Source organism: Pseudorca crassidens, chromosome 6 (assembly GCF_039906515.1).
Source record: "Pseudorca crassidens isolate mPseCra1 chromosome 6, mPseCra1.hap1, whole genome shotgun sequence".
NCBI classification, from domain to species: domain Eukaryota; kingdom Metazoa; phylum Chordata; class Mammalia; order Artiodactyla; family Delphinidae; genus Pseudorca; species Pseudorca crassidens.
This window is the reverse complement of record NC_090301.1, coordinates 32,476,877-32,496,419: the sequence shown is the minus strand read 5'-3', so window position 1 is coordinate 32,496,419 and position 19,543 is coordinate 32,476,877. Positions and strand designations below refer to the sequence as shown.

At 38.1% G+C, this 19,543-nt stretch overlaps 1 protein-coding gene across 1 annotated transcript in view; it reads left to right on the top strand.

The window, feature by feature from the left end:
• The window catches only part of CYP20A1 (cytochrome P450 family 20 subfamily A member 1), a 78,339-nt gene that overhangs the window by 42,369 nt on the left and 16,427 nt on the right, over positions 1–19,543 (top strand). The window contains exons 7-11 of the mRNA XM_067740937.1: positions 4,277–4,392; positions 5,447–5,501; positions 8,437–8,557; positions 13,237–13,348; positions 14,507–14,571. Coding sequence (XP_067597038.1) covers positions 4,277–4,392; positions 5,447–5,501; positions 8,437–8,557; positions 13,237–13,348; positions 14,507–14,571 — 469 coding nt within the window. The remainder of the gene's footprint in view (positions 1–4,276; positions 4,393–5,446; positions 5,502–8,436; positions 8,558–13,236; positions 13,349–14,506; positions 14,572–19,543) is intronic.

The window sequence follows — 19,543 nt, the reverse complement described above, 5'->3', positions numbered from 1 at the left end:
GCACTCCAACCGAAGCCGGAGCCTCAACTCCCAGCCCCGCCCTCCCTGGAGGGTGAGCAGACAAGCCTCTCAGGCTGGTGAGTGCCGGTCAGCACCGATCCTCTGTGCAGGGATCTCTGAGCTTTGCCCTCCGCATCCCTGTTGCTGGGCTCTCCTCCGCGGCTCCGAAGCTTTCCCCCTGAGCCACCCGCAGTCTCCGCCCGCGAAGGGGCTCCTAGTGTGTGGAAACCTTTCCTCCTTCTCTGCTCCCTCCCACTGGTGCAGGTCCCGTCCCTATCTTTTTGTCTCTGTTTATTCTTTTTTCTTTTGCCCAGTTACGTGGGGGGTGTCTTGCCTTTTGGGAGGTGTGAAGTCTTCTGCCAGCGTTCAGTAGGTGTTCTGTAGGAGTTGTTCCACGTGTAGATGTATTTCTGGGGTATATGTGGGGAGGAAGGTGATCTCCGTGTCTTACTCTTCCGCCATCTTCCCGGCCCTTTATGTTTTTTTCCTACATTTCCTATTGTGAAAGTTTTTCTTAAAAGAAAGGAAAAAGCAGTGAATTAGTAAATAAACTCTAGCACTCACTGCAGAATGAGGGTTCTGGAGAGCTGGTATAGCCTACAGGATTAATGGAAAGTGTCAGGGGTACAATCCTGGGAAAGTAATTTAAAAATACAAGTTAAGAGTTGTAAATGAGTGAAATTATCTAAAATAAGAAAATAGTCATGAATTTTTTTTGTAATGCTATTTCTACAAGTAGAAAACCAAAAAAACTAAATATACAACAATATAGGAATTTTTAAGGAAATAATATCAACATGATAAATCTGTAAGAAATGTAGCAACATAAAAATATTCTTGGCCATTATAACATTGAGTAAAGATATTTTCAAAACTATTTAGCATTGGTTACAACTTTATAAAACCTACACAGAAAAATAGCAAGTTTAGTTTAAGATGGCCCCCAACGTGTGCTCCCCCTTTTGTCTTCTCCTTTTTTTTTTTTTTTTGCGGTACGCGGGCCTCTCACTGTTGTGGCCTCTCCCGTTGCGGAGCACAGGCTCTGGACGTGCAGGCTCAGCGGCCATGGCTCATGGGCCCAGCCGCTCTGTGGCATGTGGGATCTTCCCGGACCAGGGCACGAACCCGCGTCCCCTGCATCGGCCGGCGGACTCTCAACCACTGCGCCACCAGGGAAGCCCCCCTTTTTTCTTTTGTATTATATTTTCTGTCAGTAATTTAATGATTGTTATCCTTTAATACGTTTATTCTGAGCTGCTGCAATTTTTGCTTTGGAAGTAAGCAGGGCAAATTAAAATACATAGGCTGTATTGGAATAATGGATTATTTTTCATGGATAATAATATTGCTTCCCAAGATTCTCTTCCTTCATTCTTTCAACAAATATTTATTGAGGCCTGTATGTGCTAGGCACTATTCTATGTATGTATAGGAGACAAAAAATCCGTGTCCCCGGGCTTCCCTGGTGGCGCAGTGGTTGAGAGTCCGCCTGCCGATGCAGGGGACACGGGTTCGTGCCCCGGTCCAGGAAGATCCCACATGCGGCGAAGCAGCTGGGCCCATGAGCCATGGCCACTGAGCCTGCGCGTCTGGAGCCTGTGCTCTGCAACGGGAGAGGCCACAACAGTGAGAGGCCCGTGTACCGCAAAAAAAAAAAAAAAAAAAAATCCCTGTCCTCTTGGGGTTTACCATTCTGGTGATTCTTTCAGTTCCAGCGTAAGTCTAGAAAAGCCAATTTAATGGACACGTTTCCTGCTATCTGCTAGTCTACCATTCTGACTATCTTGATGGATGCATTTGGATTAATTACCCTTAATAAAAAATGTATTTTACAAATATTGGTTTTAATTTATATAAAAGGAAAATTAATAATTTATATTCTTTGATTCTAAATAAAAGTAGATTGTCTAGTATGATACGCTCCTTGAACTGTAACATGGGCATATATCAAATTTGAGCTTTTATTGAAAATGATTATGTTTTGGTATTTATATGAGTGGAAACTCATGGCTGGGTCACTTCTTCTTCTGTTTTAAGTAAGTAATTCTCAACCTGGTCTGTACATTAGAATCACTTTGGGAACTTAGAACAAAACAAAAAATATTGAAGATCAGGCCCCACCCTAAATCAGTTTATTCAGAATATGGGATAGAGGTGCTTTGGTTGTCAGATCTTTTTTTTTTTTTTTTTAATAAAAGCTCTCCAGATTATCCTCATGTACTTGTAGGATAGAGAATGTACAGCAGTAGTTCCCAAACTTTGCTACACATTGAATCTTTTAAACTTTTTTGAAGCTTGACTTTCGCTCCTGAACATTCAGATTTAATTGGTACAAGGTGTGGTTTATATTTTATGATTGGTTTTTTAAAAAAGCTTCCTACGTGATTGTAATGTAAGCAAAGTTTGTGAACCATTGCAGTACAGTGTTAACAATTTCTCATTTTAATCACTAACGTGTTACTAGACTCCTTCAATTCTATAAATAATGAAGATCTAGAATATCCTGGTATGTTTTTCGTCCTGGGGAGGTGTCAGTGAACAAAACAAACAAAAATTCCTCTCCTTGTGGCACCACATTCTAGTGGCAAGAGGCAGATGAGAACCTGAATAAGTAAACTGAATAGTGTGTTAAAAGATGAAAGTTGCTATGGAGAAAATTAAATCAGCAAGGGGGATAGGAAGTGCTAGGGGTGGGGAGATTATTAGGAAAGGCCTCACCAAGATTAGGTGACTTGAGCAAACACTTGCAAGAGATAAGGAAACCAGTCCATGCAGATCATGCGTATATCCACGACAAGTGGTTGCAAAATCCTTGAGGTAGGATTCTTCCTGATATATTTGAGGTACATCAGGGAGCTGTATGCCTGGAGTGAAATGAGTCAGAAGAAAAATAGAAGGAAATGAGACCAGAAAGGTTGGGGGGATGGAACAGATTTTGTCTGGCTTAGGTGTGACTAGGTTGCTACTATGAGATAGGAAGAAGCTACTGGAAGATTTTGAGCAGAATTATGAATCTGAGTTGTATTTTTAAAGGATTACTCTGGCTGCTGTCATAAAGGGGCTCAGAGCAGAAGCAGGGAGACTAATTAGGGGGCTACTGCAATGAACCAGGCAAGAAAAATAATTTGGCTTGGACTAGGTGACGGGTAGCAGAAAATACAAAATTTTTTAAAAAAGAGTAAGAGAGATTAATTCTGTATTTTGAAGGTTAGAGCCACCAATATTGACTGCCAGATTAGATATGGGGTCTAAGAGAGAAGGAGACACCAGAGTTTTAGGCCTGAGTAATTGGAAAATGAAGTTAATAGGAAATAAGATGGGACAGACTGTAGAAAGATCCAGTTTTGAGGCGAAAGAGCACGACTTCAGTTTTGGGTATGTTTATGTTTAGTATGCTTCAGACGTCGAAGTGGAGATGTTGAGTTGATTGTCAGTTATATGAAACTGAAGTTCAGGGGAAAGAGATCCTAAATGGAAATATAAATTTGGAAGTGTTCAGTACATAGATTGTACTTAAAGCTTTGAGAATGGTGATCACCAAGGTAATGAATATAAATAGAAAAAGAGGAGAGGTCCAAGAAAAGAGATCCCTGACCTTGGGCATTCCGTCATTAAGAAATTTGAGAGGTGAGAAGGAATCGACAAAGGATACTGAGAATGAGCTGGCAGTAAAGTGGGAGGAAAGTGTGGAGTCCAGGAGAGTGTGGAATCCTAGGAGCCAAATGAAAAAGTTCTTCCTACAGAGTAAGTGACCAGCATCAGATGCTATGATAGGTCAAGTAAGATGGGGCCTGAGAAATCTGTGGATAATTTTCTTGATAGTTGGATTAATCTTCCAAATGTCAGAAGTTTACTTTTCTGATTATTTCACATCTGTTTCAGTCTCTAAATGAGTGCTGATTTGGGAGAACAATGGAGTTAAGAGGACAGAATTTAGAAGGAAGGTGAATAATACCAGGGGAGGGATATATGTGTAAAAGGCCTTTAAGGGGCTAGCATTGTTCTATTTCTCGACCTGGGTGTTTGATTTACAGTTGTTTGTTAAATTGTGCGTGTATGTTTTATTCACTTTTTGGTGTATGTGTTAAATTTAGCAAAAAGAAGAAAAGTAAGTGGATGAGTTTAAACATAAATTAGCTTTTAAAGCATTATTGGTTACTACTTTTAACTTTGAAAGTTTTATTCTTCACATAGGAACATTGTAGAGATACAGAAAAATGTTCAATCCTCACAAATGCTTATATTCTAAAATCTTTTCTTGTTTTTCTTCTCTAAGCCCTTATGCAACTGGAATCTATTTTAAAGAAAATCATAAAAGAACGAAAAGGAAGGAACTTCAGTGAACATATTTTCATTGACTCCTTAGTACAGGGGGACCTTAATGACCAACAGGTGATGTAATTGTTAAATGTTTATCAAACAAAAGATAATCAGACATGTATAGAGTGTGCTTTTTATCCACTTTAATTAACCCAGACTCCCTCCTAGAATTCAATGGCTTTTTTCTTTTTTTCTTTTTTTTGTGGTACGCGGGCCTCTCACTGTTGTGGCCTCTCCTGTTGCGGAGCACAGGCTCCGGACGCGTAGGCTCAGCAGCCTTGGCTCACGGGCCCAGCCGCTCCGCAGCATGTGGGATCCTTCTGGACCGGGGCACGAACCCGTGTCCCCTGCATCGGCAGGCGGACTCTCAACCACTGCGCCACCAGGGAAGCCCCGTTTTTCTTTTTTATTGTACATCATCCAGAAATAGTATTTAGTATTTAGTCTCCTGTTATTTAGTTCTTTGAAGCAACTATATAGTATTTAATATTTGAGTAAGCAAATATCGAACCAAAGTTCTCTGACTGTAAAAGAGGAGGACTTGGATAAGCCTGTACTGACTAAGGCTGCTCTGCCTACATTACCAGGTGTGGCAGCTTGGCTTGTTCCCAGTGTGTCTGTCACCCCAGCATACCACTGGGATATTGTGTGTTTGTGGTGTTGTCAGGCAAAGGACAGGAGTGGAGCTGTTACTGCCACACCTACCTGTTCAATGTAGGAATCTTCTGCCCTACTCTATGCCTGCAAGTGCTCATAGACAAAAGCGGTTTTCTGGGTGTGTGTGGGTGCAGAAATTATATCAGGATCCAGGACAGTGGCAGGCTCTTCACTGTTCCTGAGTCTTCGTTCTGCTCTAGGCCAAGCTAGAACAATAGCACTGAACCAGTTTGTTTGATGTATCATGAGCCAGTAATATTACTGGGTAAGTGTTCACTGTATCAAAAATGCAGTGCAGTGTTTCGGTTGGTTTTTTTATTATATAGATTTTCTTTAAGTGAAAGCCTCATAAAGAAATAACATGTTTTCCCTTTCCTTAACTCCCATTTTGTATTCTAGGTGATTTTACTAGGGCCTAATATAGGCCACCTTACATTTCACACTTTCTAAACTTAGTTTTGTTTCCTAGATCCTAGAAGACAGTATGATATTTTCTCTGGCCAGTTGCATAATAACTGCAAAATGTAAGTATAAATTGATTTCTGTTTGAGATAGGTTATAAAATATACAAGGATAAAGCTATTCTAAAATAAAGGAAACACTGTTTGCAAGACCTCTTTATAATTTCCCTTCGTTCTTCTTTTTTTATTCTTGCTTGAAAGGCTTGATTCACACAGGCACCTTTTTTTTTTTTTTAAACCCCAGATGCTCTGTGCCACCTCTGAACATTGCCATAAATTTCTTGACACAGTTTATGGATTGTGAATTCTAGTTAGTGCCTTTAAAATGAACTGCTATTGACACCTTTCCAGCCAGAGCTGTGAGCTTTTCAATTTCCTGCTGTGGCTTTTCACTTTGTCTTCAATCTAGTCTGCTATTATTAAGACCTACCAGCAGAGGATATAGGCCACAGAAATCATGATTTAAAAAGAACTCTTCTCTTGGTGGAATTGAAGGTGATTATTATTTAAAATTCTAAAATGGGTGATATATTTCTAGTTTCCTTTCTGGTTTTTAGTTTATCAGACTACCATTTGTTTATACAGTATTTGTAAAAATTTGTATATCCATAAAAATATACTGACATAAAATGCTAAAGGAGATATTAAAACATCAGTTTAAAATCTAAAGAATTTATGTTAACTTGAAGGATTTCACTCACAGCTCTTTCAGTTTAAGAAAATTTTAAAAAGGATGAGTATAAATGTAAACTTCCTGTATTTCTTCTTTGTAAAATTTTTGATATCTAGACATGTCCAGATATTATAGATTAAATGGAATTTAGGTAAGCATGTGTCAGATATAATGTATCAAACCTTTTAAATACTTGTTTAAAAATTTATTACATTAAAATATATCTTTGCTGAAGACCTTCAAAAAATCTGAATCATTTATACTCTGGATACCATAAAAAGTGACCATTTCCAAGGTTGATTTAATATTTTAATCTTTTTTGCAGTTTTTAGGGGGAATTTTCAGAGTATTGCTATTTCTTTGCATGTGGGTTGGTTATTTTTTAAGGCACCTCTGAAATTTTGAGAGTCAAGATCGGCAGGAAACCTTAATTAAAGTCCCTCCTCTGCGACTTAGCAAGTCTTAGCCTAGAGCAAGATACTGAACTCTGCATTTCTTTCCTTTTCTAAAATAAGGGTGACCTCCAAGGTATCTTTCAACTATAAAATGGTGTCTTGATTCAATAGTATAATTAAAGAACATTAAGTGGCTTAAAATCCCATTTTAAAGCTATCCCCTCTGTCATACTCTTTAATAGAGTTGTACAAAAGAACCAATGTTTGAGGTTATTAAGTGTATACAGTTAAATTAATTTTAAGTGATAATCTAGTCAATCAGTGTATATGAGTGCCTACTGTATGCAAATACTTGTGCTAAATCTGTCAATATTATATATTACTACATATTGTTGTAAAATTGCATACATGTACATATTGTACACTGTCCACATAAGTTTTCATATCACTTGTGAAATAGAAATTCTGCAGTTCACTCAAAAGCCATAATAAAGAAACATATGTAGGAAAAAGTTAAAGTCCGCTACTCCTATGTGTTTTATGAACTCTGGGTGTGAGTAATATCAAAATAATTGAGCATGAGGTAGCTGTTGATTTTATTGATAATATTTAGTGCAGAAAGTGAATTACGTATTTTCCAGGCATTGGAATTGGATGATAAGTGACTTAGGCGAACATTTAAAAAAATTAACTTTGAGATAAATTTACGCCAGCCCTTTAGCTCAGGAAAGAGATAATTAATAAGCAGAAGTAGAAATTATTAAATGCATTTTAAGAAGTACTTGACATAGAAAATGTAGAGCTGTACATAGAGTCATATCAAGCATAGTCTAGGGAAAGAGATATTATGTGTCTGGATGGTTCCATTTGAACAGTTGTAATCCCAGTGGATTCCTAAAGGGAATATAACTACTGTTTCCTCTGTTTTATGTTCATCATGTAATTAATTTTCTTACCTTTTGATTTCCCCAGTGATTATAATCCATAGCCATTTTAAGCAAAAGTAAGCCATAAGCTAGTGATCTTCCAGTGTTGATGTTCATCAAAGTAATTGTGGTATTTGTTAGAAATATAGAACCCTGGACCACACCCTAAACCTACTGAGTCAGGATCTGTGGATGGTGGGGTTGTGCCATCAGCAACCTCCCAGAAGAGTTTTGAGAACCACTGTCCTAAGCAATAATCGGTCTCAGTTCTTGAACCAGTGTATCTACCTTTACAAGTAAAAATTTAGAGTAATGATTTGTAGGTAAATCTCCTGCTACTTTGATTTGTATGAATCATTTAATTAAAGCTCCTGAGGAAATTGATAAATCAGTTTTTTTTTTTTTTTTTTTTTTTTGCGGTACACGGGCCTCTCACTGTTGTGGCCTCTCCCGTTGCGGAGCACAGGCTCCGGACGCGCAGGCCCATCGGCCATGGCTCACGGTACCAGCCGCTCCGCGGCATGTGGGATCTTCCCGAACCGGGGCACGAACCTGTGTCCCCTGCGTCTGCAGGCGGACTCCTAACCACTGCGCCACCAGGGAAGCCCAGATAAATCAATTTTTTGATTTTACAAGGTCGATTGAACCAAACAGTTCATCACAGTTACCAACATTTAACACTTCCCCAGATGTGAAGTTTATTTATTATCATTACTATTTTATCTAAGGTAAAATGTATTAAGTGCCTTTGATTACTTGCCAGTTTTAAGAAAGAAATCTAGATTTCACTATCTCTTTTTGGGAATATTCTGTAAATATTCATGTTCTGTTCAATGAAGTACAAATCTTGTGAACAGTCTTGTTTTATCTTTTGGTAGCATTTATGTATCTTTTGTATCAGAAAAAAGGAAAATACCAAAAAATTATAAATTTGTTTCTTATTCTGCACCCAAACTATGAATTCATTGCTGCTTTCATTGTTATTAATATAAATTTTCGCTTAGTGTGTACCTGGGCAGTCTGTTTTTTAACCACCTATGAAGAAGTTCAGAAAAAACTATATGAAGAGATAGACCAAGTTTTTGGGAAGGGACCTGTAACTCCAGAGAACATTGAGGAGCTCAGGTAAGAACACAATAAGAGGAAAGAGGAGATCATTAAAGGGTAAATTTGAGTTGGTTTATCTAATTTAAAGCTAATGCTAATATCTAGGAAAGCTATATATTTTTACAGGACTTAAAGTATTTACATACAGATTTTAATGGATAACTTAACTTGCTTTTTAAAATCTTAAGGTACTTTTGGGAAACCTTTACATGAGCCTGTATAAAATAGTATCAGTGGGCTTCCCTGGTGGCACAGTGGTTGAGAGTCCTCCTGCCAATGCAGGGGACACGGGTTCGTGCCCCGGTCCAGGAGGATCCCACATGCCCTGGAGCGGCTGGGCCCGTGAGCCATGGCCGCTGAGCCTGTGCGTCCGGAGCCTGTGCTCCGCAGCGGGAGAGGCCACAACAGTGAGAGGCCCACATACCGCAAAAAAAAAAAAAAAAAAAAAAAAAAATAGTATCAGTGATATCTAATAAGTGGAACATCCACACCTTGTTGGTACAAATGCAGGATGGTACAATTCTGTTAGAAAACAATGTGGCAGGATCTTATGAAGTTAAACATACCATATGACTCAGCAGTTCTCCTAGGCATTTACCCGAGAGAAATGAAAACATATGTCAGACAGAGACCTGTATGCAAACATTTATAGTAATACTATTTATGATAGCAAAAACTGGAAGTAGTCCAAATGTTCATCAACTGGTAAATAGATAAATTGTGTTATATATATACAAGGAAATGTTACCAAGTAACGAAAAGTAACACAATATCGATACACACAACAACACGGATAAATCTCTTTATGCTAAGTAAAAAAAAAAATCAAACACAAAAACTGCCTACAATACGTTTTATTTAGGTGAAATTCTAGAAAAAGCAAAACTATTGTGATAGAAAGTAGATCAGTGGTTATCTGGGGCCAGAAATGGGGAGGGGATCAATTACAAAGGATCATGAGGAAAGTTTTTTAGGGTGAGGGAAATGCTCTGTATCTTTCTTGTGGTTATGTTCACACAATTATATACTATTACTAAAATTCATCAAACTGTACAGGTAAAATAGATACTTTTTTTTTTTTTTGCGGTACGCGGGCTTCTCACTGTGTGGCCTCTCCCGTTGCGGAGCACAGGCTCCGGGCGCGCAGGCTCAGCGGCCATGGCTCACGGGCCCAGCCGCTCCGCGGCATGTGGGATCTTCCCGGACCGGGACACAAACCCGTGTCCCCTGCATCGGCAAGCGGACTCTCAACCACTGCGCCACCAGGGTAGCCCCTAGATACTTTTTTTTATATGTAAGTGATACCTTAATTAAAAAGATTTTTAAAAATAACAGCTGTGACTTCTTAGGGGGTTGGAAGTCTGAGACTGGGTAGCAAGCACCCTTACCTTGGATCATCTTTCAACTATAGAAAAGAAGATAGGGATACAGCCATTGGAAAGAACTCGAAGCTATGGGTTTCACAGGGAGACTTTTGTTACCAATTCTTTAAAATGTAGGAAGCTTTATTACAATTTTAAAAGTAATACATACTTGTTTTTTTAATTTATTTTTTAAATTTTTTAACATTTATTGGAGTATAATTGCTTTACAATGGTGTGTTAGTTTCTGCTTTATAACAGAGTGAATCAGCTATACATATATCCCCATATCTCTTCCCTCTTACATCTCCCTCCCTCCCACATACTTGTTTTTTGAAGTTTTTATAATACAGAAGTGTATGAAGTGGAAGGTGAATGTCCTTTGTAAAAGAGATAATAATTGTTAACTATCTGTATTGTTTTTCCAGACTTTTTCTATGCATATATACATATGTATTTAACACAAAAAAATTAAAACCATTTAAAAGTACAAAACATGTAACTCTTCTGTAAATTCCATTTTTTCTCTAAATGTGCTGTGGACAGCGTTCCTGTACGTAGTAACTCCACATCCAATCAGTGACTAAGTTCTGTTGATTTTGCTTTCCAAATAACATTTAGTTGGAAGTTTAGTTTTAGTTCTTTCCATTGCCCCCACTGCCTAGAGCACCATCAACTTCTCTGGGATATTTCAACAGCCTTGGATTTGCTTCCCTCCTATGCATTCTCCAGATTGCTGTTGGAGCCTGTGACTGTACACTGTAATCGCTTCAACTACTTTAAAAATACACATAACCTGTGACCAATCCCAAATCAACAATCTCTTGGCATCAGAAATTTTCAGAAGCTTCTCAGGTGATTCTAATGTGTAGCCAAAGTTGAGAATCACTGTGCTAGTCATCTTTCTATATCTGGGGAGTCATATATGATCAGACTCCCCGACTTAACATCCTTCAGTGACTTCTGGTTGCCCTTAAGATAAAATTTAAACTCACCAGCTTAGCTTATAAGGCATTTCAGGAGCTAGGCCTTGCATTCCTCTCCCACCTTATCTCATTACTTGTGTCTCTTCATACCCTTGGATTCAGCTGTATTGAAATTCTTTTGTTTCTTCAAATGTAAAGTACTCTTTTTTATCTTCTGGCTTTTGTCGAGATTCTCTCTTCCTCCCTCCTCTAGCTAACTCCAGTTTTTTCTGCAGGTCTCAGCCTAAGTGTTTATTTCTCTGCAAAGTCCTTTCTCTAGTTAGGTGCCCTTGCCATGTGTCCCCTAACACCCTGAACTTCCTTTATCATAACAGTTACTGTGCCCTTTTTTTTTTTACTTCTTTTACTTTATGGCCACAGAGGAAGTAGAGGTTAAAGAGAGGCTGGAGAGAACTATTATAAAATTCCAATTAATATCATCAGATAATTTGTGAGCTGTTGTATTCACTGAAACCAGAACAGAACAATCAGAGAAATTTCTGGAATGGAGCAACTCCACTAGTAATTTCAAAGCCTTCCTGACTATAGCACCCTAAATAAGAAGCCGTGTTTCTAGGAATACACTCAACTGGTTGTGCAGAAGAGCCATGTTAAACTAAACTGAGGAGATCTGACATTGATTTCTTTGCCATCCATCATTTTTAATCAACTTTATTGAAGTATAATTTACATATGATAAACTACATTTATTTTATGCTCTGCCTTTTTTTCTTTGTATTTACGTTTTTAATATACTGTGGCTTTTTAATTGTTCATTCTTGATGTCCCTTCCTCCGTCCCTTCCCCTGCCAAGTAGACTTTGAAATTCTTTGAGGGTATCTGTCTTGTTCACTGTTGTAGCTCGATATCTAATGCAGTGCTTCTAATGTAGTAGGTACCCAAAAAATATTTGTTCAAAGAGGAAAGGATGTTTCCTCTTGTTTTTGTTGCTTTTAGAAATTACAAAAATCAGCATTCCTATGCTTACATCTTTGCTGATATTTCTGATTGTTTCTATTAATAAGGTTCAACTGGCATTTACTATGGATCCAACTCGTTATTTTTAATGGATGCATAGTATTGCATTGTATGAGATTATTATTTAAGAGTATATGCAATAGTGTAGTGTTTACGATTAGGGGCTATGGAGTAACAGACTTGGGTTTGAATCCTACCAATACCACTTACCTGCAGTACACTTTTAAACAATTGCCTCATTTTTAAAATCTGTAAAATTAAAAACTAATAGCATCCATGAGCTTCTTATAAGGATTAAATGAGATACTGCATAGAAAGTAACAGAACTGGCTCATAGCAAGATTTCAATACATTTTAACTTTTATTCTCATTGGGAGGCACACTTCATATTTTCATATATATTGCCAAGTTATCCTTCAGAAAGGTTGTACCAATTTATACTTCCACCAACTGAATATGAATGTCCTTTTCCTTATTTTTTGTTAGTGTTTGTCTGTGACAGTACTCTTGTTCATCTTTGCTAATCTGGCAGGTAAAAAAATTCGCTTTGATTGGCAATCTTTCCATTGTTAATGAGGTTGAGTATCATTTCTTAGGTTTCCAGGCCATTTGCATTTTTTCTTTGTTTTTGTGGTTTGCTTTTTATATTTTCTGTCCATATTTCTATTGGGGTATTTGATCATTTTAATTATGAATTTTTAAAGAGCTTTGATGCATTAAGGATATATTTACTGTAAATATTTTTCCTTCTTAGCTTTTAATTTTACTTATGATGATTGCAAGTATGAAAAAAAAACTTCCATAGTCATATCATTCAATATTTGTGTTTTTCTTTATGGTATCCTTCATTGTTTCAGTATTTTTATAATTTTTAAGTAGAAAAGTCTTTTATTAAAATTTTTATTAAATCCTTTATTAAAAATAAAAGACACTGGGGGCTTCCCTGGTGGCGCAGTGGTTGAGAGTCCGCCTGCTGTTGCAGGGGACATGGGTTTGTGCCCCGGTCCGGGAAGATCCCACATGCTGTGGAGCAGCTAGGCCCGTGAGCCATGGCCGCTGAGCCTGCGCTCTGCAACGGGAGAGACCACAACAGTAAGAGGCCCGCGTACCGCAAAGAAAAAAAAAAAGGTGTTTCTACTCAAAAATTTTAAAAATATTGTTTCGAGTTTTCTTCTGGTACTTTTAAAGTTGTTTTTATTTGTTTAAATCCTTACTCAACCTGGACTTTATATACGTCTAATATATAATGTATTTTAAGCAAATAAGAATTATGATATGACTATTTCAAATTACGAAGGTTATGAAAATTGTTGAATGACACTTTAAAATGTATATACATTTCAAACTGCCTCTCCCAAAATAAAGATCTTCAAAAACAAATTTTTTTAAACAGGTATTGTCGGCAAGTACTTTGTGAAACTGTTCGGACTGCCAGACTGACGCCAGTTTCTGCCCGGCTTCAAGATATTGAAGGAAAAATTGACAAATTTATCATTCCTAGGGAGGTAGGAAACATTTGGTATACTTAACCCATTCAGTTATTCTTTTCAACTCTGTTAGTGTGTGTTTTTAAATTTTATTGTTTAAAGTGTCCAATAAATGTTGCCTATTATTAAATCAAAGACACGTGTTTTAAATGACAAAATAATATGTGCTTGTTTTAAAGTTCAAACAATATAAAAGAAAGGCTCATTTCTCCACACGTACTACTGTGAATAGTTGAGTGTTTATTTTGTAGGTCTTTTTCTGTATATATGTATTACTCTGTGTGTGTATATACATGTATACGTATGTATTTTTAAAACCAAATTCATATGTGAAAGAGTACTCTGTGTATTCTTTAATTTTCTTTTATTGAGTGTACCATGGCAATCGATACAACTGGCACTTACTGTGGATCCAACTCGTTATTTTTAATGGACGCATAGTATTGCATTGTATGAATGTACCGTAATTTATTTAAGCAGTCCCCATTGATGGAAATTTAGATTGACGTTAATTTTTTTCATTTTTACAAATTGTATACTTGTACTGGTATTGCGAGAGCCTTAGAAAAGGAGTTTGGGGGCCAAACAGCACATGTGTGTAAAATTTAAATTGCCCTCTACAAGGCAGTTTATACTTTGAGCAACAGTGCATGAGAATGTTTTTCCTTTCCATATTCTTACCACATCTGGATTTATGAATCTTATATGAAAAATTGTCTCTTAATTTGCTTTCCCCTGATCATTGGAGAGATTGAACAGCTTTCCATATATATATTAACAGTTTGTATTTCCTTTAACTTCTTTCTAGTGAGTTTATATGTCTTTTTGTATATTATACATATTAATTCTGTCACTTATATGGCAAATTTTTTTTCCTGTCTGTTATTTATCTTCTACTTGTTTTATAGTGTGTTTTTTGTTTTATTTTTACTGGATACGGGTTTTAAATTTTCATGTAGTGAAGTTTGTTATTCCTTTATGGCTTTGATATTTTGTGACATGCTCATCCTTCCCACTGTGAGATCACCAAAATAATGGCCTGTGTTTTCTTCTATTATTTTATTTTTTATTTTTTATTCACTATCTATATTAAAAGAGCATTTAGATAAGTTGGCTTTCTGGGCATCATTTTGTCTCTGTTAGACCTTGAATAACTAGAGTAATTTTTTTTTGCAGACCCTTGTCCTTTATGCCCTTGGAGTGGTGCTTCAGGATCCCAGTACTTGGCCATCACCATACAAGTATGAAATTTCTGTCATTGTCTTTGCAATTATTGATTTTTATGTGTTTGCATGTTTTGTGTTCCTTTTTAAGTTTTGAGGAGAAAATTCAATATGTAACAGGCATACAACAAAAGAAAGCCACTGCCTTCCCTGTGTATCTTCTGCTCACTGCTTTTTCTTTCATGAATCTACTGTCTGCTACCCTTTGTCTCTCCTATTACCACTTCTATCCTAAGATCTATTTAATTACTTAATCTCTACAATTATTCTTTAATTTCATTGGTATTTTGGAGTTATTTTACTGATAAGTGGGTATTTTTAAATTAATTACTTAATTTTATTTTTGGCTGTGTTGGGTCTTTGTTGCTGCACACGCGCTTTCTCTAGTTGTGGTGAGTGGGTCTACTCTTTGTTCTGGTGCGTGGGCTTCTCATTACAGTGGTTTCTCTTGTTGTAGAGCATGGGCTCTAGGCATGTGGGCTTCAGTAGTTGTGACACGCGAGCTCAGTAGTTGTGCCTTGTGGGTTCTAGAGCGCAGGCTCAGTAGTTGTGGTGCACAGGCTTAGTTGCTCTGCAGCATGTGGGATCTTCCCGTACCAGGTCTCGAACCCACGTCCCCTGCAATGGCAGGCGGATTCTCAACCACTGCACCACCAGGGAAGCCCTGGTAAGTGGGTATTGGTTGTGCAGTTTCTTTATTTTCCTTCTTTTGGTCTCAATTATTAAGCTCTTTAGTCAAATGCAGAAAATAGGTGTTGTGTGTATATTGTTATGTGTGAGAACAGCAAGGGAGGGAGAAGGTGAAGAATAAAGTTGATATTGTTTGCCTCTTAGGTAGGCATCTGGTAAATCCACCTTAAAGAAATGGGTTAAGATTTACTGCCCTGAAGAAGATTATTCATTGAGTTGATTCGGACTAAGAGCTGTGTGAAATGCAGGGGACAGAGTTGATGGCATGGTTGAAGTAGTAGAAAAACCTACTTCTGGAATATAAGGATGGGACATTTTCAGTGTTCCTATCATTTTAGTTTTTAATATTACAATGACATTAAAGGAGAATCTATTAATAAATGAAATAGCAGTCCTTCAAAATCTTCTGTAAAAATTAAGTAAATTTTATATTCCAAGGGGCTTTTGTAGCAAAATTAAAGATATACATTGGTTAAAAAAAGTATGCTTATAATTATAAAAAATGAAAATTTCAAATTTTAAAACCTTAAAAAAATTTCATGTGGAAAAATGCCAAGTTTTTGATAAACTTTAGGTGTAATGTGAAAAGCATAAGAACTTTGCTGGAACTTTTGACACTATTCCTATCCTCAGAGCACTCAGGGAATCTAGATTACAGATTGAAAATACTGAAAGGAATATCTGCTAAAGTGTGGAAATCATTTTTACAAATCAAATGCAGTCAAATTTAAGAAATATTATTAATAATGTTGTATACCAAGGAAAAGCTTTCTTAGGTTGTGCAGCTCATCACCCATCCCTTGTGAAAAGTCCATAGATTCATTTGTGTCAGCACCTTGAGAGGATCCTTGAGAGACTAATTCACAGTAGCAAAAATGTTCGTAGACTGAGATAGATCCTGTAGAGGTAATTGATTAATTATAGTTTAAATGTGTCACACAGAGGAAGATGAAGAGGTTGACTTTTTTCACTATATTTAATGCTCTTGAGGTCAACAGAGGATGTTGCATATCTTTTTATGGCTGAGTAGTATTCTATCTTATGGATGTGCAGGGTTTGTTCAACTTTACCCCACTGAAGGACATTTGGTTTGTTTGCAGTATTTTGCTTTTAGGAGTAAAGCTGTTATAAACATCTGTGTACAAGTTTTGTGTGAACATAGGGTTTCATTTTTTAGGATAAATGCCCAAGAGTACGATTGCTGAGTTATGTGGTTAGTGCATATTTAATTTTGCAAGAAACTGCCAGGCTATTTTTCTCAGATTCTTAGCAGCAGTGTTTTGAGAGATTCAGCTTCTCTGCAGCCTCAATAGCATTAACTATTGTCACTATTTTTTATTTTAATTGTTCTAATAGGTATGTGGTGATATTTCATTGTGGTTTTTATAAGTTTTTTTTGAGTGAGTAGCTGACATTACCTTATTCTCCCTATAGAAGAATGTCTAGATATGATTTATTTACAGAAATAAATGCATGGAAATACATTATTATTGTATTGGCAGTATCTCAGAGGAAGAAACGCTGGGTCAAATTCTATGACTTAAATGGATCATAATGTAAATATTACTCTATACCAAATAATGAAATATTCTCAACTTTAAAAAAACAGACTGAAATAGAATTCTCAACTGAAAAGAATGAAGACATGACTTCCCTGGTGGCACAGTGGTTAAGAATCCGCCTGCCAATGCACGGGACATGGGTTCGATCCCTGGTCCAGGAAGATCCCATTTGCCATGGAGCAATTAAGCCTGTGTGCCACAACTACTGAGCCTGTGCTCTAGAGCCCGCGAGCCACAACTAGTGAAGCCACGTGCTGCAACTACTGAAGCTTGCGTGCCTAGAGCCAATGCTCCGCAACAAGAGAAGCCACTGCAATGAGAAGCCTGCGCACTGCAACGGAGAGTAGCTGCCACTTGCTGCAAGTAGAGAAAGCCTGCATGCAGCAAGGAAGACCCAATGCAGCCAAAAATAAATAAATAAAATTAAAAAAAAAAAAAAAGAATGAAGACAAACATTCAAAACCTCAGTATGGACTGGGACCAAGATAGTGACATAGCAGGCTTCTGAATTTCCTTCCTCACACAGATACATTGAATGTACAGCTACACATGGAGCAATTCCCTCTGAGAAAAATCCAGGAGCTAGCTGAGTGACTCCTACACATTGGGCAAATGAGAAAATACCCACATTGAAACAGGTAGAAAAGAATGAGACACATTCTTGCCATAAACCCCACCCCCAGCCCAGTGCCATACAGTCAGGAGGGAACCCCCAAGTCCCAGCTTCTCCCTGCGGATTGAAGGCTTTGGACCACAATTTAGTGCCCTGGCTTTAAAGACTCCCACCTGAGGAGTGGGCTCCTAAAACATCTACCTCCGAAAGCCATCTAGGCTTGCATTCATGAGTCCCACAGGACTGTAGCAAACAAAGAAGCAGTTCTTAATGGGAGCATAGCGTGAGCACAAACATTCATCATGACTGTCCCCATAGGGTTCACCATAGAGGGAACAGGAAAAAATGCCTGTCTCCCAGTCTTTCTCTGAAGGAGGTTGACTGCATACTTTACAAGCTGCTGCCTGAAGGTCTAGCTTCTAATTGGCATGCGTCTGGGTATACTGGCTGTGATCCTCCCCGGACCCTGGGGGAGTCAGTGGACACACCTCCAACCTTCTCCTTCTGGTTCACTCCAACAATAAAACCAGGTCGCCAGCATCTCCCTTGAACAGACATCTAGTGTCCCAACTTTTATGGCTGCCATGCGAGGGAGGGATATGCCCTAAATCTCATAGCTCTGATAGCTAGTACATCTTGCATTCATAAGTCCTACGGGACTATAGCAAACAAAGAAGCATATGTTAATGGGCATGGAGGTATTTGTGGTTAGCACCCACCTTTCAGTGCAGAGGGAGCAGGCAAAAATGCCCATCTCCCAGTCTTTCTCTGGAAGGAGTTTGACTACATACCTCACAAGCTGTTGGCTGAGGGTCTGGCTTCTAATGACCACCATCTAGGTGTTGACTGTGATCTTCTGGACCCCAGAAGAGCTGATGGGTACTTTCCTCACCTTCTCCCCCCAACTTTACGCCAACAATAAATCCAGCTTGCAAGTATCTCCCAGGAAGGAGCGTGTCCACACATCTAGCAGTCCAGCTTTTATATCTGCCACCTAAGGGACAGGCCCCCATCACCCAGCTGTGATAGCTTATGGGACTTGCATTTACAAGTTCCACAAGATTATAGTAAAGAAACAAACAGTTTTTAAATGGGTGCAGGAACACCCCCTGTGGCTATACACCCAGGCTCAGCACAGAGGGAGCAGATAAAAACGTACATCTCCCAGTTTCTCCTTGGAAGCAGTTTGACTACATACATCCTTACCTGTTGCCTGGCAGTCCATCTTCTTATCAGCCTGTGTATAGGTGCTGACTGTGATCCTCTCCTTTTGGACACTGACAGGTCATGACATACCCTCAACTACTGGGAGCAACTGTGAACAAAGACAGCAGGTTAGACAATCACAGATGTTTAAGAGGCAACCAGGAAGTCAGGCTAGGCTAATTAATGAGCTTCATCTCCTACACAAGACTGTGACAGCAGTCTATTTTACTAGATAAAATAGTCTGCTGTAAAGTGATGACACTGGAGAAAGACTGGAACAGCCATTGCTGGCTTTCCATGAAAAGCCATATGCCAAGGAATGTGGGCAAACATAGGAAGCTGGAACACACAAGGAAATGATTTCTACTCTAGAACCTCCAGAAAGAAGTGCAGCCCTGCTTACACCTTCATATTAGCCCGAGTGAAGAAGGAGCCCCCCAGGAAGGAATTCTGGAAGATACGCCCTTGGATCCTGACACTGAGGCTTATGAAATGCCTTCTGAGGAACAATATCAGGACTACGAACCTTAAGCCTAAGAAAAATCTTTGCTTCCAGTTTCCTGAGATCTGCTGACAGATGTTCCATCCTGTACAAGTGCTCAGTTCCAAGATGCCCGGTAATAACATTTTCTCAGAGTTTTCACGTTGCATTATGAAGTAGAAAAATGTTTTATCTGATATAAAGAAACCAACACAAGGAGTCATGGAAAATGAAGAAACAGGGGACTATGTTCCAAACAAAAGAGCAAGATAAATTTCCAGAAACTGATCTTAATGAAATGGAGATAAGTGATGTACCTAATAAAAGAATTCAATATAATGGTCATAAAGATTGCTCACGAAGGTCAGGAGAGCAGTGCATGAACAAAATGATAATTTCAGTGAAGAGATAGAAAATATAAAAATGTACCAAACAGAA